Genomic DNA, 20,528 nt, shown 5'->3' on the forward strand with positions numbered 1-20,528 from the left:
TATATATTCTCATTTTTTAAAACAACCAACTGAAATTAAATATTTTCAAATAAAATACTAACGAGTAGTTTAAATTTGTAAAGTGAATATTTTTGGATATTTGAAAATTAAAAGATGGATAATCTTCTTTGTATGTTGCTATAAAGTGGAAGATATTCATTTTCCAAAAACAATACTAAGTAATAAATTAGATTAAATTAGAGGTGGATGAGATTGAAAGTGAAAGAAAGTGGAGAGTCGAGACAGTGCAATTAAATACTTCATCCACCAAGCACATGCAAGGGTTCAAGAACAAATACCTACCCCATCTACATCCAAATTTCGTCGGCCTCTTACTAGTTAATGGTTATGGCTAGAATATTTTTAGCACTATTTTCAGAATAAAAATTACTCAAAATAGAGCAAAGGTATTTATTTTGACAAAAAAAATTCCTGGTCTTTTTAGTGTAAGTCTAGTTTTCTTTTCTAATAAAGAAGAATATTTTTTATCATAATAAAAAAATCTTGCTATGTTCTAATTCTTGTTCCTATTTTTATTTTTGCTTTATATATATCCAAGTGCAATGTATTGAACTGAAACAAGAAATATTGTATTAACATTTAATTGAGCATGAGATGAATTTTACTCCCTGTCAATATATATATATACACACCGAAATTATTTTGTTCAACTAGTACCTATTTTCTTTGTCGGTTACAGCATCATGCACTCTCATTGTGCCCATCTTCTTTAATATGATGGAATGACCAGTAAATTTGGCATACTTAATTCCCTAAATCAACAAGATTTTATTCCCAAAATCACTATATGTTTCCCCAAATCAACCATATCAAGTAAGATTTTTAATTTTTTTTATCAAACCTCAATGTTCGAATTTCAAAAGTCAAATTCATATTAATTCTCTGTATTTTTTAATTTTTATTTATTTATATATTTTACAAAAATTTATTTTTATCTAGTCTTTATATTATAATTATTTTGATTTGTTAGGTCTTTTATTGCATGAAAAAATAATAGTATGTATTATACTCGTTGTCGAACGTGCGTCAAATGAATTTAAATGTCCACCTAACTCGATATGTTGGTAAAATGAGCATTATCATCAATACTATAGATCAGATAAATAAAAGTTATAAATACACGAGTCTATTGAAAAAAAAAATCTGATATTTTGATAATTTAAAATTATACTGTTTTTTTCAAGTTACAATCTGCCTTTGTTACTGAATTTAGAACCTTTATAAGAAGAGATAAATGATTTCGAATAAGGTGATGATATCAAATTATTTAATTAAATAATAGTATTTGTTAAATTAAAATTCCATAATCACAACAATTATTGAATTAAATTTCTGACATATACTTTAGAATAACATCAGAATTCCTTCATATATACAGTACATGATTTCTTTTATAGCAGTAATCAATAAGTCTGACATTTTATTCGAAAACAGAAATCCAACTAACATGAGTGAAAAGAATTAATACATGATTATTTAAGTAGACATGATGACATTATGAGATGAATATTATCATGGCATACATCATCAAGAATATCCAAAAATATGTGCATATTAACCATGCAACACACATACATGTGCATGCTGATTGATTTAGAAAGAACTTGGCATATATATTTACAGCTGCATCAAACGCGTGATGCTAAGTACAGGAAAACTTTTGTATTAAATGTGACGAACAGTTAGTTGTTGAGATGATTAATGCAAATGTAAAGATGGGACTAGCTATAAAGATCCTTTTGTTAATGCTCAATTTTCTCATCAATGAACTAGCTCATCGTCACTCTTAAATTCCAGGATAATGGCAACAATGGTACGGGTGAAGAGGAGATCGGCTGCTTTGTTATCATTGCTTTGTATTCATGTTCTTGTGGTGAGTGTGTTTGCTAGAGATGTGGTGTCTGTCAGAAAAGATGACAGTGATGAGAAGTTCATAAGCATTGACAAGGGTGGTAGATATGGGAGTGGTTTTGGAGGTGGAGGAGGTGCTGGTGGTGGCGGTGGTTTTGGTAGTGGAGGAGGTGCTGGTGGAGGCGGTGGATTTGGTGGTGGAGCTGGTGGAGGCGGTGGTTTTGGTGGTGGAGCTGGTGGTGGTGGTGGCCTTGGAGGCGGTTCGGGTGGTGGGTTTGGTGGTGGAGCTGGTGGTGGAATTGGTCATGGTGGAGGTTTAGGAGGTGGTATTGGCAAAGGTGGTGGCCTTGGTGGTGGGATAGGAAAGGGTGGAGGTTTAGGAGGTGGTATTGGCAAAGGTGGTGGCCTTGGCGGTGGGATAGGAAAGGGTGGCGGTCTTGGCGGTGGAATTGGAAAGGGTGGCGGTCTCGGCGGTGGAATTGGTAAGGGTGGTGGTCTTGGTGGTGGGATAGGAAAGGGTGGAGGCTTAGGTGGTGGAATTGGTAAGGGTGGAGGCCTTGGTGGTGGAATAGGTAAGGGGGGTGGATTAGGTGGTGGCCACGGTGGGGGAAAAGGCAAAGGTGGTGGCATTGGCAAGGGTGGTGGCTTAGGTGGTGGAATCGGTAAGGGAGGTGGATTAGGTGGTGGTCACGGTGGCGGTCTGGGTGGTGGAATCGGGAAAGGTGGAGGAGTAGGTGGTGGGATTGGAAAGGGTGGTGGATTAGGTGGGGGCCACGGTGGCGGATTGGGTGGTGGAATTGGTAAAGGTGGAGGACTAGGTGGTGGGATTGGCAAGGGAGGTGGTCTTGGAGGTGGAATAGGCAAAGGTGGTGGAATTGGTGGGGGTTTTGGCAAAGGTGGAGGTGGTGGTGGTGGATTGGGAGGTGGTGGTGGAGGAGGAATTGGTGGAGGTGGTGGTGCTGGTGGAGGTTTTGGCAAAGGTGGCGGAATTGGTGGAGGCTTTGGGAAAGGCGGTGGTTTTGGCGGGGGTGGTGGATTTGGAGGTGGCTCAGGTGGTGGGTTTGGCAAAGGAGGAGGATTTGGTGGAGGAGTAGGAGGTGGTTCTGGTGGTGGATTTGGTGGAGGAGGCGGTGGAGGTGGTGGTGGCGGAGGTGGATTTGGTGGTGGAGGTGGGTTCGGAGGTGGCGGGGGAGGTGGAATCGGACACCACTAAGCTTCAACGTTGCATGCATGGAAATTTAATAACAAAAACATTGTTTCGTCCCGTTTAAAACATAATGGTAAATGGTACTTCTATTTATTTATTTGTACTAAAGAGTATCAAATTAAGCATTAATATCATCATTTGCAGTTCAAGTTTGTACTCGCATTTGAATATTTTTGCAAGTTCGTTGTGATGTTATTGATTAGTATATTTTTCTCTCTCAATCAAGTTCATTTCAAGGTTCTTTGTCCGCTGCCACATTTCTGTTCGACCCATTATTTTGACATAAAAATAAAATCACGATGCAAAAGATAATTTCACCATTTGAATCGAAGGCTTATATACTAAATTTATAAATAATGGAATTTATAATTTTATTGTTTGAATTGAATATAAAATTCATAAACTTAATAATTAAATTTTAAAATAATCAATCATTTATAAAAAAGAAGAGTGAATTTTAACTTTTTCACCAATAAAATGAGATTTTAAATGAGAAATTTTGAGAGATGAGGAATTTCTGCAACCTATGGTTTCTCGTATTATTTTTTCGTACCAAAAGATGAATTTCGGTGAAATATATTAAGATAAACTACTCTATGAATTTTGTTCAATTCAATCGGTGTCTAGGTTTAAAAAAATAGAAATTATTGGACATAAATATAATAAAAATATAACAACTTAAGAAAATAATCGATCTAATTATTTTATAAAAGAAAAAACAGTAATAAATTTTGTCCCAGAATAATATTGTGTCCCAGAAAAACAGTAATAGTGATCAATTGGCCACTATTTTCAGGATTTTATGATGGAAGAAATTATATATGAGCTGTATTTGATTTTTTTTTTAAATTATCAATTAAGTTTAAAATTATTACTCCGCTTTTTACAGATTTAATTAAATTAATAAGTAAATTTTAAAAATTCTAATATCACGCTTTTGACGGATTTAATAAATAATATTTTTGACAATAATACATTGCGTCTACATCGTAAAAATTAATTAAAATACTTTTAAATTCAAATTTATATTATTGGTATTTATATGAGGTTAAATCAATTTTTTAGATCAAATACTAAAACTTTGTATTAATGATATTAGTGTAACCTGCCACAAACTAATAAATTTATTTGCTTTTAAAAGACATACCAAAAAATATTAATAATATTTAGTTCCTTTGACACACTACAAAAAATATTTTAATTAATAACAATAATTTTACAGCTACATTAATTTTTTCTGCTAAAAGATGTTGTATATAGCAATTTCAAAAATTGTTGCAGCTAGTCAAGGTATACACTAATGAAAAAATTATTATCATTAATCAAGTGACATGATAAACATAACAGTGAAGTTACAAACTCATTGAAATTTACCTATGATATATGTTGATGTGGAGCCTTAAATTTTGAACCCTAATTGCCCATTGCATTCTTCTTCAGTTGGATCAATACCGACACATCTATAAATGTGGACACTGAATGTAGCCAAGAATGATGAGGGGCAATAATTATTATATATGGCACTTCTCCTAGTCCAAATGTCCAATAGAAGCTTCAAAAAAAAAAAACAAGGTATGCACCCAATACTTTTTATAATTTTAGTATATAATAACATATTTTTTTTTATTTTTACCATTAATAAGTGCAATGTTTAGATTAACGAGTAAAATTATTAATATATTCATATTATATTCTCCGGATAAGAATGAAGGATATTAAAAGGTATATCTCTAATATTTAGTGTATTTTAATTTAATATGCGTGAAAATGTAACAGCGACAAATAAAATAAAACGGAGGAAGTATAGTTTCAGCTAGACGGGTTAATAAAAAAACAAAGTACATAATTTTAACAGAAAATATTTTATTTATATATAATACACATAAAATTGCTCTAGACAACAAAAAAATTCCTTACAGAGCAACTATATTTGGGATAACACCCCTACTGAATTAACCAGTGAGTTTGTTCAAAAGAAAAAAAAATTAAATAATGCATTTCTAACTTTATGATAATCAATTTCTGCACTTGTTACCGACCAGTTTGTACTGAGTCTTCGAGGACTCGCCCGTCTGTCTCTAAGGCGAGCCCAAACTAACATAACAGGCGAGCATTCCGTTGAGAATATGGGAACATGGGGTTCTCCCGTGATTATCGCTAAACGTGGCATTCACATGTTTAGCAGTTAACTCACATATTATGGTTATAAACACTTGGACGTTGGCCCTAGGCAGGTGCTAATCACTATTCACACCTTTAAACACTTACCTTCAAACTCTTGCACAGTGTACTGATTTTACCATCGGAGTGATTTCCAGGCTAATACAGCATGGTTCCTTATAAAATTTCTCTCTTTGTAGGTGCTCGGTTGACTCTTTTCATTTCCGGAGTTGTCAGTATTTATTATTACTAGTGTGGAACTTTAGATTTTTCACTTCGCCCTTACAGTAATTTGAGTGGTCCATGCATGAGTTGGTTTCAGAATTGATCGAAGCGAAAGTAACATAATTTGCAAGTCATTTTGTGTTGCCAAAATGAAAAACTTGAGTTGGTAAGTCGTGCAATTCATCTAACACTCATGTAAATGCTTCATCTTCAATCAAATCAAGAAACACACTTTAAGAGTGCACAAAAATCAAAAGCATCAAAAATCAAACCAAATCAAATTGAAAATAGTCGACCCGGACTTAATATTATGAATTTATTGATACATTTTAGTTTGGTTTGGTTTTAAATTTGAAAAAACCAAAAAACTTGAAATATATAAAATTGTTAATCTTTTTTTTAAAAAATACTAATATTTTTCACACAATAATACTATTTTATTTCATATTTTAAATACTAAAATGTATAAAAAAATTATAATGTGATTTACATTTGATTTTTAAATTTAATATTTTTATTGTTTTATAAGTAAATTTTTTAAAAAGAATTATTATTTTCTTTTCGATAAAATTAAACTAAACCGAACTATATGCCCAAAGTTTGTATAAAAATATCTAATTATAACATATTTTATTGTTGATACAAATAGATTAATATTGTATTGGGGTGTACTTAGAATAGTAGTATTGTTTTTGGGTTTATATCTATAATTAACATGATGGATTTGTCACCATTTAGGCTTTAGTTAGAATAAAGATGAATGAAAATATGATGTTCGTGACTGTGACGGACCAAATAATAGGATCCATTGCTTCATAGTGAAGCAACACGGAACTTAATGGAAAAGATACTGTATATGTTTTTATTTTTTGAAAAAATATTTATAAAAATATGTTTTATATATCTTTTAACAAAGATATGTTTTTTATGTATCTTTTTATAAAAATATGCTTCTATTCATAAATTCTATAAATACAATTGCTAATAATTTACCAACGACCTACAAAAAATCCATCAATAATTTATCAAAGCTTATTTTTGTTTAGAAAATAAAAAATATCATATTTTTATGAAATTGGTAAATGTGGCGTGTTTTCATAAATATTTAATGAAAACACATCTTTAAGAAAGACTTTTATATCGAAAAGATGATGAAAAATCAATTGAACTCTTGGGGGGAAAAGGGTTATAAACTAAAAGAAACTTATGTTGGATGATTCACTTTAGATTGCATATTTTTCATTCATAATTTTGTGTCTGAAATTTTTTATATATACTTTAGAATTTAATATAAATTTATATCAATTCAAATTAACCTTATTTAAACTGTGAGTTATGCATTTTTTTAGATGTTTTACATATAAAAACTCATAATAAATATAACTTTTTAAAATATTTTGAGACATTATAATGAACATCTGTAAAATAGTGTGTTCAATGATTAAAAGTACTCTTATAAGAAAATATGGTCTCATTTGGTTCATAATTATATTTTTCCTGATAAAGGAAAAATTACTTACTGAGGAATCTAATTAGATAGTTCAATTTTATTTGTTTTTTTAACTTTTAAGAAAATTAATTTTTATTTTTATATATTAAATGATAAAAATAATTATTTTTCAAATAAATAAAAAATATTTATTTAGAAATACTATAGTATTTTATATCTATTTATTTAAAAAAAAATTAATTTATTTAAATTTTGTTAAAGAAGTTTACTTTTTTATTGGAGAGAAAGTTTGACAGCGTACTTCATGAAAGTAAGGCATATAAAATAAAACAATCAAAACTTTCTTTTTTATCACTTTATATAAAATTTACTTTTTTGATTAACTTACTCACAACCACATAAGGCCTAAAAATGCTTTATAATTTAAAAAATTATTTTGAGCTGAGTAATTTATTTAACAAATATATTTTTATTTTAGTTTTGAAATATGTAATAACTTGAATAAATTATTTTTTATTAAGTAACCTAAATATACATTAATATTGTTTTTAAATTACCTTCAATTTACACCGAAGTATCGAGAAATTCTTATGTAGACTCGGTCTACCACGTCATCCGTAGACTAATCTATCACATTATGACACGTCATTAAAATGATGGCAATTTTGTAAATTCATTTTTTACTTATTTACACCTTTGAATAGTAATATTACAAGATTGCCATCATTTTAATGACGTGTCATAATGTGATAGGTTTGGTCTACAGATGACGTGGTAGACCGAGTCTACCTAAAAATTTCTCCCGAAGTATTTAATTTATTAACTTCAAATAAAAGCTTAAATGAAGATCTTGGCTATAAAGCCTATAATAGCAGTACAGCTTGTGAAAGTCAAAAAGATTGTCCGGGTCAGAATCTAGTAATAAAACTATTAAAAAGTTTAATTTGGAATTACTGTCTCACCAATTGCAATAAAAAATCAGTTGCTAATGAATTTATCAACAAGGTTGGAAATGGAGTGTATAATTTTTGTTTTCTTAATGGTTAATTGTAAATTAATACATAAATTTTATCCTAATTTGTAATTATAACACAAACTTTAAATCTTGATAATATTATACTCCTTCCGTCCTAATAGAGTTGTCCATTTTGAGAATTTTTTTGTCCCAAAACTCTTGTCCACTTTCAAAAAGTAACTGACTTTTACACTCAATTTTTCTATATTACCCTTATTTAAAATCATCTAATGAATAAATTGAAAGTAAATTGCAAGTGAACCATATATTAAATAGGGGTATGACAAGAAAAATAAGAAATTTTTTACAAAACCCATAAACAATAGTAATTGTTTTTCTTAAACCGTGTAATAAAGATAAAGTGGACAACTCTATTGGGACAGATGGAGTACCAATTTACATTTTCTTGACAAATTAATATCCCGACCAATCATGCAACAACATGTGCTTGTATATTATAATGTCTGTGTTAATGTTTTTCTTTAGGTATACCAATTTGCTAAAAAATAAAAATTGGTGTTGTAATTACCAAGTTTAAAGTTCGTGTTATAATTGCAAATTGAAATAAAATTTGTGAATCAATTTGCAATTAATCCCTTTCTTAAAGAGAGGTTCAAATTCAAACTATGAATAAAAAGCGGTGTTATTATTGTCTGGAAGAATTTTATCGTTTTAATTAATCCTAACGAGATCAGTATGAATTAATCAAGACAGTAATTCTGAAGATTGGATGATTGTAGGTAAAAAAAACATAAATTTAACTTGATATAAATAGAGTTAAGGTCAAAAAAATCACGAATTTTACATATTTTTAATTTTAATCAAACAGTTTAAATTTATCTTTTTCATACACGAACTATCATTTTTACAAATTTATACATATGGTGTTGAAGTGACACTTATTTATTGGTGTAAATGACATCTACCTCAACGAGTTACACCGATAGAGCCGTGACATCTCCACACCGTATATGAATTTGAAAAAATGTGTTAGTTCGTGTATGAAAATGATAAAATTAAACTGCGTGATTTAAATAAAAAAACCACATAAAATTCATAATTTGTTTTGACTATAATTGTGATGGAATTTTAAATTTTAAATTTTATTTTTTTAATTCACACCTAAGAAAAATAAACTCAATTAAACTAATTGGAGTTTTATAAAAAGGTAGTTGACCAGACAGTAGTAGATTTCATACAAAAACTGGGTCCATCCCATGACATTTTCTTCTTGTTTAGTTTATATCTTGACTAATAAAATGGATTAAATAAGAATAAAATATGATTTTTATAACTTAAGTATTATTTTAATGTTCACTAGTCAGACATGAGTAGCAATATATTCTCAACTTGTAAATGATGACCAATTTGTTCCTACTATACTTTTATAATCGTTTCAATATTAAAGTTGATTTTTTATTAATTTATCTTATCTTTTATATAAAAATTATTATTAAAAATGAGCAACACTCAATAGATTAAAGATAAATATACAATAAATTAATAAAAAATTAAAATTAAAATTAAATTGACTATAAATTTATTTTATTTTTTTTATAATTAAAGAGAAAAAAACGATTGTGTAAAGATTTGAACGCACGATTTAAATTAAAACTTGTTGGTACCATAATATTTAATATATGTATTAATTGCAGAAATTAAAAGTTAAGTTTAAAAAGTCACCCCTCCAAATCTTCTCTGTGTTCACACTAAATAGCATTGACAGAAACAAAAAGAATATATAATTATAAATATAAATGTATATAGGTTCAGACCCATGCTCCTCTGTTTCTACTTACCCATTCACACTCTTTGAATCTTCACCAACAAATAACTACTCAGCTGAACTAGTCCAATTTTTCTTTTCTTTTTTAATAAAGAAGAAACCAAAAAGAAAAAAAGAAATTATATTGAAAGGGAAGTGTAACAATCAAGAAAGTATTTTAATTGGGAGCTTTGGATTCTTGGTTAAGTTGAATTTTTGTGGAGATGTACTGTGCTGGTTTTGATGGGTTGTGGGCTCACTCCATACCTTTTTATTATCAAAGGTACTTTCTTTTTTTTTTTCATTTTTTTGATCCCAGCTCTTACTTTTGTCTATGGTGGTGTTAAACTGTTAATGGGGTTTGTTTTACTTTCTACTACACTTCAATTATTTTTTTCTTTTGTTAAGTTCTTTGTTGTCTAATTCTTTTGGGTTTTCAAGCTTTTCTTTGGTTGTATGATCTTAGTTTATTTGTTTTCATGAATGTAATGGAATCCATTTGATGGAATTTGATTCCAAGAAATCATTTTTCATATATATAATCCGGGACGGGAGCGCTTGTGGGAGGAAGAGCGCTTATACTATTTGAGTTGTAGCTCATTGGTTCTAAGAAATCATTTTGATGATAGAATTCTTTGATAGTGTTTAGTTTTCAAATTTTATTTCTTGGTATTTTTTAGTCAGCCCAAATTCATGTTTTTATTGGTAGGAATTAGGAAAAGTATTGAACTTTTAAGTTAACTGGTTAGGTGGATGTTATGTTGTTGGAGTTTCTGAAGCATTACTGATTTTATGTGTCTTATTATCTATAATGTTATGTTAGAAGCATATCTGGTTTCTTGAGACATTATGAGACTTAAGAACTGGATAAAATCGTGGGGACTTGACGTGCGAGGAAAATTGGGGACGATGATGAAGTGTATTCGTTCAGGGGAGCAGTTAAGAGTAGATGACATGGCTGCTTCGTCTGAGTCCTTGGCAACTCGGGACCATTCAGCAAGTGGCTTTTCTTCTCGGCCAGTGAGTGGCTTTTCTTCTCGGCCTGGTGAGGTAGATACAAAGATTGATAATAGTAACATTGAAGAGGCTGAGTCAACTCTTCGAGAAAGTGGTTACCTCAACTATGAGGTCTGTAGACTGTACCTTTTGATTTTGTCTTCCTTTATGTTGCTTTGTTTACTTGGCTTTCCTGGTGTATGCAAATTGCTATGAGTGAATTTTTTCTTCTGCATCGTAAATGCAAAGACATATTAAATGGCAACTTGTGGTGATGGTTGCTTCTCGAATGAATGTAGGGTGCTCATAAATTAACACAATTTTACCATTTTGTTCATTGGGAGTGTTTTGTTCTGGAAATAAACTAATTAGAAAAAGTTATGGAAAAGCTCTCCAAGTCTTACTTATTTAGCCATAAATATCATTTTCAGGTCTAGATAATGGAAATTTTTTGATCAGTTGTCATGTTTCCTAAATGGCCATTGGGGAAACTGTTTTGAGATAGTTTAAAGTTTAAACAGGGAACTTAGTATAATTTATTGTTCATTTTGTTTCCATACCATTCCATTTTCTTGGGAAGAAAGCTGTGTGACTAAGTACAAGTGGTTATGCTTAATCACTAAAAACGGAAATTATTTACCATGTGTTTTGAGATTTCCGCAAAAAACATTTTCCTCTTGCTGGACAATTTGTACAAATTCAAATGGTTCAACTAAATTCTGCATGAAATTTGGACCTGAGTCTAAACTTTTAATACTGGTCAATATTTTAACATGGATATTAAGAATTTACACAAATTCATGTTTTCTCTTTGTTCTTTACTTCATGCTATGATTTTTGGTTGATCAACTGTATATGCCTTCGGAGCATGCCATAAAACCTTAACTCTATCTCATTTTATAGGAAGCAAGGGCATTATTAGGAAGGCTTGAGTTTCAGAAAGGAAGTATAGAAGCAGCACTTCATGTATTTGAAGGCATTGATGTGGCTGCTGTGACTTCCAAGATGAAAGTTTCTCTTTCTAGAAAGTGCGAACAAAATCGACGTCGTTCTCAAAGTGATGCTGTCCCACTTATGTCTATGCATGCTGTTAATTTACTTCTTGAAGCTATTTTTCTGAAAGCAAAATCACTGCAGGGTCTTAGCAGGTTTGGAGGTATAGACTTTATTTAACATTCCCTAGCCATAATTTGTTATTAAATATCTCTAAATGGTGAAGATTTAGAAAAACTATTTATTTCGCCAAGATTGTAAGTGTAAAATTTGTAGTGCTGTCTTTTGAGTCTCTACTTCAGGAAACCAAGCCGATAGCCAACAGTGGGTTACGAACCTCTCGTACGTCGTTAGATGCTTCAGGAAACGAATCTAGTCAAATGTACAACTAAAATAGTTGTTTTTAGAGAATGTTGGTTGAATATGAGAAGCATATATCTGATCGATATGCTGCATTTGCCAAAAATACCATGATGTCTATTTTTGATAATATAACTTGCAATTTAGTTTATTGCTTTCTATCTATGATAATCTCTTATTTTTTGGTGCATATGCATAACTACAGAAGGATCGAAGGAACAGACAATAAAAATGAAAATTTTGCAAAATTTAGGACTTGCTATGTTAGCACAGTTTGTGTTACTATTATTTCGTGCCTGATGTTTCTTCGGATCCTTATTTGCAGATGCTGCTCAATCATGCAAAGTCATTTTGGATACTGTCGAGTCTGCGTTGCCAGATGGCCTACCTGAAAGTGTTTCTGCAGATTGGAAGCTACAAGAAACTCTGAACAAAGCTGTTGAACTTCTTCCGGAGCTGTGGAAACTTGCTGGGGCTCCGCAAGAGGCTATATTGTCATACCGACGGGCACTTCTCTATAATTGGAATCTGGAAACAGAGATCAAAGCCAAGATTGAAAAAGAATTTGCTATATTTCTTTTGTACAGTGGTACTGACGCAAGCCCTCCAAACCTTCGTTCCCATATGGACGGATCATTTGTGCCGAGAAATAATATCGAGGAGGCTGTTCTTCTGTTACTCATTCTATTAAGAAAATTTTCTAACGGAAAGATCGAGTGGGACCCAACAATCTTGGATCATCTGTCTTTTGCCTTGTCTGTTTCAGGTGAACTAAGGGCACTAGCTCATCAGATCGAAGAGTTGCTTCCAGGAATCCTGGATAGAAGAGAAAGATATTGCACTTTAGCGCTGTGTTACCACGGAGAGGGCGACGATGCGGTGGCTTTGAATCTTTTGAGGAACTTATTCAGTAACAGAGATAATCCAGACTGCATACTAGAATTATTACTGGGTTCGAAGATTTGTGCAGAAAAAATGATTTTTATCGATGAAGGGATGAGTTATGCATCCAAAGCTCTCTCTAAATTGCACGGAAGATGCGGCCAGATGGTAAGTCTTGCAAATTGGTTGTGGGGTCTTTTACTGTCGGCTCAGTCTAGATCAGTCGCTTCTGATTCCGAAAGGACTAGGAAGCAATCCGAAGCACTCGAGGCACTTGAAACTGCTCAGAAAGTAATGATACAAAGAGATCCAAAAATCATATTCTATCTCAGCTTAGAAAATGCAGAGCAGAGGAAATTGGATATTGCACTTTCATATGCAAAGCATCTTTTGAAACTGGAGGCTGGATCTAGTATTAAAACTTACATCCTTTTAGCTCGAATATTGTCGGCACAAAAACGGTTTATTGATGCAGAGACGGTAGTCAATGCTGCTTTAGATCAGACCGGGAAATGGGACCAAGGAGAATTGTTGCGAACCAAAGCTAAACTTCAGATTGCACAAGGACAGTTGAAGAATGCCATACAAACCTATACTCATATTCTTGCCGTACTCCAAGTTCGAAATAAAACATATGCCAGTGGGAAGAGGCTTCTAAAGGTATGCATATACATCGACATCTACGTCTCCTTGTTCTTAGGGCATTTGAAGGACTTAAATGAACGGTTTTGGATAAGTTTTATGTTAGGCTAGAAATAGTTTTATAGATGCCATAATTGCTGATCCTTTTTTATTATTCTGTTTCAGAGTAAGGGAAATTATGATAGAAAACTTGAAATGGAGACTTGGCATGACTTGGCCAACGTGTACACAAGTTTGTCTCAGTGGCGGGACGCTGAGGTCTGTCTTTCGAAATCCAAGGCTATCGGTCCTTATTCCGCATCGAGATGGCACACCGCAGGTAAATAGATGGTTCATAACTTACGCTGTACGGAGACTCCCTCGGTCTAATATTTCGACGTTCCGTTTTCGTTTTCAATCTGTTTATGTAAAAAGAATCATTTCGCAATTTTCTCGTATCAGCGCTATCCATTTTCGTGCTACATAGTCTATAAGCAAGCTAATTTATTTTGTTAGGTTTACTCTATGAAGCGAAGGGCTCGCACCAAGAAGCTCTGAAAGCATTCAGTGCAGCTTTAGATGTCGACCCCGCCCACGTTCCGAGCTTGATCTCTACGGCCAGTATCCTGAGACATCTCGGTAGCCAATCAATACCAATTATCAGAAGCTTTCTCACTGACGCAATTCGACTTGACAAAATGAACCATTCCGCATGGTATAATCTTGGGCTGGTCTACAAGATTGATGCTGGTGCATCGCCACTTGAAGCAGCCGAGTGCTTCGAGGCTGCAGCAATTTTGGAAGAATCTGCACCTCTTGAACCTTTCAGATGAGTCTAAAATGCACATTTTGTCTCTGTAAACTCTGTAATTCCGCATATATAGATGTAAATTTTGCAATCAAAAAGTCATTCCACAGCTGCAATTTTGTTGTATGATAGTAAACAGTGTGACAAAGAATAGTAAAAAGAATAATATTTTTTCATTGTTAAGTTTGATTCCAACTTCTTGTAATCTAAAATCTAGCTATAAACATATGTGTATATATATTTCGAGTCCTGTACATATTTAATTAATAAAAAGTTCACGCATTTATTATTTTCAGCTGGCTTTAGAAAAAGAACTTTTATTGCAAGTTCAGAATGATCGCCATTACTCATAGGCCAATGTTTGATTCATGGAACTGATTCATGGAACAGGTGAGGAATGAGATAACTATTCCGTATAAAATGACTATTCTTTGCGTTGGTTCATGAAATAGTTATTCCATGAAATTGCTTTTTCATGATTTTGTGGAATAAACACTTCTCTTAATTATTACAATTCTTATGAAATATCTATTCCATTTCTTGCTATTATATTTCTTGAAACAAGTATGACCATAAATGCAACTTAGTTGCGAGATTTTCTTTGAGAAAAAAAACGACTTTGTGTATTGTGTAAAAACGACAATGAGGCCTTTTAGAAGAAAAAAAGGTTAATCGTCCAAAAATATTCACCTTTTTAAATTTTTTTACGTCCCAAATTTTCAACATTGTCAATTTTAGGCTATTTCTCAATTTTCAATTCAACTGTAGTAATTTATTCAAATTAGAGTAGAAAAAAAATTCAAATATGCCCCTCGTATTATTTCATTATATTGTTCCAATTTGTCTTTTTATTGTTAAAAATTATAAAACATGAAAGACATATTTAAACCTTTCTCCACTTCAATTCAAATAAATGGTCACAACTCAAACTGAAAATCAAAAAACTAGCCAAAATTGACGAGTTTGAAAATTTAGAGTATTAACGAAAAAAAACAAAAAGGTGATATATTTTTCATTAATTGGGCCTTAAAAAATATATTACGAGTAATATGACATAGCTTTTCAAATCATAAAATGCATAACGATAATTCAGTCCTTTAAATTATGAACCTTAAATAAATTAAATTAAATCTATTTTAATTTTTTTTAGATAAATTCAATCATGTTCATTTTTATATAATTTTAATATAGGTACTACGGACTGATGTTAGGATCTATTTTGCAGATTAATTCGGATCGAGCCGAACAACATCTATTAAGATATAAGGTTATCTATGGTTATTTTTTTTTAAAAGCCTAAGACGATAGAGCTTTTTTAATCTTTTTAAATTACTAGTTTCGCATTACGTGCTATGCAGGTGGCTCGTAACGTAACTTGTCAATGTATATATTAGTAAATTTATTATAATTATATCAATTTTTTATTTATAATTAATAGTAAATTAGTTAAGAATTTTTGTAAAAGTAAATATAATATATTCGGTTATTAAATTTTTTCATATTGAATTTATTTTTCTTTTGGTTTTATAATAACCATAATTAAATAATTAACTTAATTTTATTAATAATATTTTTAAAAATAATAAGATAGAAATTTTTTTATATGAAGTTGTAGTCGAAAAATCAGGGATCGCACCCGAGCATCTCAACTAGGTTGACACTCTCTTAGCGAATACATCATTTTTCTCGCTACAAAAATAAATAGAATGAAAAATTACAAAATTCGAGAAACCAATTACAAGAAAAGCTCCGGAACAAAATCCAACCGGAAAATCTAAACTCCCTTAAAATCATAACTAACAGGACTAAAAAGTGCAGAACAAGCATAAGCTCCATATCCATGATAATATTTAAATAATAATATATTGACCAAATACAATATTTTAATTTTGTAGTTAGATCAAACTAAAAGATAGGTATTCCTACTAATTTGGAGACAATTTAGCTACCTATTCTAATTAGGACTTTAATTATAATAGTGATTAATTAAATAATTAATTAGTTAATGACTATAAAACCTTTATTTAGTGATAAACTGAAAAGGATTATTTAGTAAATTTGTCTGTCCCCCATCCGTGCTTTTATATATAGTATAGATAGATAGATATAGATATAGATATAGATAGTATAGATATAGATAACATGCCTAGGGCTTGATATTTGATTCTTAAAAAAAAAGTAAAATACAACCTCAATATTTAGGATTGGGATCCCCTCAAATTCATTTTAAACTTGAGTGGGTTATGTTCACGATTTACACTGTTCATTATAAAATGCACGGTGTAAATAAAAAAAGTACAATTCTAATCAAATTAATCTACACCGTTCATTACAATGAACGGTGTAAATTATTATCCCAATATTTAATATCAATATTTTACATGTGCTGAAAATATAAAAATTGGTCCAATTGTTGCACTCCAAAAAGTTTCAATTCTGATAAAACCGGCTGTGATTTCCGCACTCCAAATCCATGACAACAATTTCCGATAATTAAAACCCTAAATCTCAGTTTTTTCTTTCTCGAGTTTTTAAGTATTTAACCTTAAAATTTGAGTTTTTACGAATTCATTACAGAATTTAATCAGAACTAAAGAAAACACAACTTAAATATGCCAGAAACTCAAAAACTCATCAATGAGTTTATTACCAAACTCGGAAAACGGTGAGTTTGTTTGTTTGTCGAGTTCATTGCATTAAGTACACATAAGACCATTAATCATAAACAGAATTGAAATTTTTGTTGATGTTTATAAATTTTTGTTTATGGTATATTAATCGAATTAATATGTTTTGATTGAGTAAAATTTGAAAAATTGTGTACAAAATTTGTTCTTGACTCAATTCTCAGTTATTGCATGTCAAAGTAATTATTTTAACTCTGTTTGTCTGTTTATTATATTGTAATGTGTTCCATTATTTGAATATGTGATACATTTGTTTGTTTTGTGGTGTAATTTTTGAAATGAATGGCAGGAAAGTTGAAGGTTCACAAGCAACAGCTTTAATGACAGCTGATTTGCTTAGATCAGTAATTTCTCATATGAAGGCGCCGCAAACCAACCAGGCTTCCGCTCTTATTGATGCTGTTAAAAGTGTTGGTGTTCAGCTCATTGATGCTAATCCTGTCGGTATGTTTTTACCCCTGGTTTAATCATATAGTTTACGGATTTAAAGTGCGTCTTTTATGGAAAATAAGTTAATGAATGCGTAAAAGTAGTGTTCAAATCACATGAACTAAATACGGGGAAACGGGACATTGAACACGGACATGGGAAAACGGTGTTAATTTAAGGTTTTTGCGCTTTTTGGGACGTTTAAGAAATGGGAGACACGTTTCCGATACGGGAAATATTGACTGAATGAAATGTCCATGCTACTCAGCTGGGGGTACAACTAGTAATAGTTTGTCTGGTTTAGCTTAACTGAAGTGTTGTATGATTGATATTGCAGAGCTTGCGATTGGGAATATTGTGAGGCGGGTTCTGCATATTATCAGAGAGGAAGAACTTTCACTTGTCTCAAATGCTGTTGGAGGGTTGAGATTATCTACCTCTGATGATAATCTAGAAATTGAAAACAAGGGAGATATCCAAATTCAGAATCCTGCTGGTAGAAGCTTAATGCGTCAACCTTCGTTGCATACCCTTTTGGACTTCGAGTTTGATTCAGCAATAGGAGATTACTCTGCTCCTTTAGGAGATTGTTTTGAAGGAAAAAGCAAATGTAAGTTGCTAAGTCGGTTTAGTAGGTTGCAATTGATTAAAATATTGCTGAGATGCTAATTTTTAAGGCATAAGTTGTTTCTTGAAAAAGCAATATTCAGGAAGTTTTAATGGTATTTGATGCTGAATGATAGGACTTATCCCTGTGCAGCTGCAGAAAGAAACGTAAAGAGCTGGAAATTGAAGAATGATGTGATAGAGGGAATTAATTCAGTCATTGAAGAGTTGAATACATGCCATGATCATATTGCAGAACAAGCAGTGGAGCTTATTCATCAAAAGTATTTGCTTTGCCACTTAGTATCATTTTCTATCTTAAAGCGCTATTCATTCTTGAATTGTTTTTGCTCTCTACAGTTATATTTCGTATTATCAAGGTTCTGGTTGATATTCAGCATATTGTTTTCATTTTTCATGCGTATTGTGTAAAAATTAAATTTTTTACATAATGTAATAAAACCTGAGCCTCTTTATTGTCCGATCTGCGAGCATCTCATCTATGATGTGTGCTTAAGATATTTCTGATCTTTCATCGCCACTTATTTTTTGTAGTGGAATTAACTAGTTTGTATATTTCAGTGAGGTGATATTAACTTTAGGTCGTTCAAGAACTGTGATGGAGTTCCTATGTGCTGCAAAGGAGAAAAGAAGGTCATTTCGGGTTTTTGTTGCGGAAGGGGCTCCAAAGTCTGTACATATCTCATCCTACTAATCAAATTATGAGAGCATAGAAAAATTCTTTCAATACTGTACATTTATATTTTCTGCCTCGTGCCTTCTTGATTGGCCATTTATTAGGTATCATGGTCATGTCCTTGCAAGAGACTTGGCTCAAAAAGGCTTACAAACTACCTTGATTACAGATTCTGCAGTTTTTGCAATGATTTCTCGAGTTAATATGGTAATAGATAATTCTAACCTATTTGTTTTACCTTTGCTGATGGATATAGTAAACATTATCTAATTGATTACACTTGAAACTTCTGATAAAGGTTATAGTAGGAGTTCATGCTGTGATGGCTAATGGCGGTGTCATCGGCCAAGTTGGCTTGAATATGGTTGCACTTGCTGCTCGGAAGCATGCCGTTCCATTTGTTGTGGTTGCTGGTACTCACAAGGTATGCTGTTCCATTTGTTGTGTAACCGCCCCATACAAGAAAATAAGGCCCATTTTTTTCATTTTATATATTATCTGGAAAAATAAGTCAGTCCTGCAAATTAATGGATGAAAATAAGGCTTAAAGTACAAATGAAAAGTCCGAACAAACTTTCTACCACAGCTGGATACAATGATATTGCATAGTAGGTTGAGTTAATAGACAGTCATAATTCAAATGTTCATGGTTAATTTTTGGATTTCAATATATATATTTTGAATACCAGTAACACATTTTCTTTGTATTCGGATATGAGCTTTGAGTTTGTTATATCTTTTTTCTTTGCTTTTGCGACCGCTACTTTTTTGTTTGACAGTTATGTCCACTGTATCCTCAAGATCCAAGGGTCATCTTAAATGAGATGAAATGTCCATCTGACCTCTTGGACTTCGGAGAATTCTCGGACTGCATGGATTTCGGAAGTGGCAGTGGTGCTCCTATGATTCATGTTGCCAATCCTGGATTTGATTATGTTCCTCCAGAGCTAGTCAGCCTTTTCATCACAGACGTGTAAGACTATTCTATTTTTTTGGATGATGAAGATTGTTTTCTTTTTCCTTTTTTGATCTACCAATTTTAGTGTTCCAGTTTTTTATTAAGTTCTTAAGCTTGGCATTGGTTGAGTGAGTTCTGGGTTTTGACCATGTCCAAATTCCTTTACAGAGGAGGATATAACCCTTCGTTTATCTTCCGCCTTCTTGCTGATTATTACTCTGCCAATGATCTGATTCTGCAAAAACAGACCGCCGCTTAGAAAAGGTCAATTTCCTCACATCTTACTATTGGTTAAAAAAAAATACATGCAAATTGATTGTCTGTTTCCTTCTGCAGGCATAGCATAAAAAGCTGCAGAAGTTTTGATACTGTAAAGATAGAACAAGGACAGAAAAACAGCTGAAAAGATGAAGAGTTTACGCTAACACCACGATTTCTGCTCGTGCTGGGTGAAGTGATATGTTGAGGATAGAAAATACAAAAACTTGAAGAGTATTTTGCACATTTGTTTTGACAAATTTATAGGAATAGGACCTTTATTTGCAAGGAAAAAAATCTTAGGGAACTTATTGATTAGCTAACTATTTACAATACAATTAGCATCCCAGAAAGATATGTTATATCAATATCAACTCGTAATCATTAATTTAGCCCCTGGAAACAGTCGGTTGATTGTATAAAAGAATACATGGAACTAGGAGTGAGCAAACAATCGATTTAATCAAATCTGAATTAATTAAATTATTTTAACCCTTTAATTCTAAAATTTAAAAATCTAAAGTCAAACTGACTGGTTA

General features: G+C 31.9%; 3 protein-coding genes across 4 annotated transcripts; all 3 read left to right on the top strand.

The window, feature by feature from the left end:
* The first annotated feature begins 1,670 nt into the window (after window positions 1-1,670).
* LOC126669838 (glycine-rich cell wall structural protein) lies at window positions 1,671-3,300 on the top strand. The gene has a single exon (XM_050363407.2). The coding sequence runs from the start codon at window positions 1,823-1,825 to the stop codon at window positions 3,083-3,085; it is 1,263 nt and encodes a 420-aa protein (XP_050219364.1). The 5' UTR covers window positions 1,671-1,822; the 3' UTR covers window positions 3,086-3,300.
* A 6,391-nt stretch (window positions 3,301-9,691) lies between these two features.
* Window positions 9,692-14,537, top strand: LOC126669081 (protein NPGR2-like). 2 transcript variants are annotated; one of them, XM_050362404.2, is made up of 6 exons: window positions 9,692-9,977; window positions 10,518-10,822; window positions 11,594-11,846; window positions 12,369-13,585; window positions 13,733-13,886; window positions 14,063-14,537. In XM_050362404.2, the coding sequence occupies exons 2-6, from the start codon at window positions 10,544-10,546 to the stop codon at window positions 14,377-14,379; spliced, it is 2,220 nt and encodes a 739-aa protein (XP_050218361.1). In that variant the 5' UTR covers window positions 9,692-9,977; window positions 10,518-10,543; the 3' UTR covers window positions 14,380-14,537. The 2 variants fall into 2 exon arrangements, with proteins under 2 accessions (XP_050218361.1, XP_050218362.1); XM_050362405.2 differs by lacking the exon at window positions 9,692-9,977 and having other exon boundaries at window positions 10,021-10,822.
* Window positions 14,538-16,774: 2,237 nt separating this feature from the next.
* Window positions 16,775-20,357, top strand: LOC126666960 (uncharacterized). Its single transcript, XM_050359897.2, has 10 exons — window positions 16,775-17,019; window positions 17,331-17,485; window positions 17,808-18,080; window positions 18,231-18,360; window positions 18,659-18,766; window positions 18,878-18,980; window positions 19,072-19,197; window positions 19,553-19,746; window positions 19,900-19,995; window positions 20,068-20,357. Exons 1-9 carry the CDS (start codon window positions 16,967-16,969, stop codon window positions 19,988-19,990), a joined length of 1,233 nt encoding a protein of 410 aa, XP_050215854.1. The 5' UTR covers window positions 16,775-16,966; the 3' UTR covers window positions 19,991-19,995; window positions 20,068-20,357.
* The last annotated feature ends 171 nt before the right edge of the window (window positions 20,358-20,528 follow it).

Source organism: Mercurialis annua, linkage group LG2, assembly GCF_937616625.2.
Source record: "Mercurialis annua linkage group LG2, ddMerAnnu1.2, whole genome shotgun sequence".
NCBI lineage: Eukaryota > Viridiplantae > Streptophyta > Magnoliopsida > Malpighiales > Euphorbiaceae > Mercurialis > Mercurialis annua.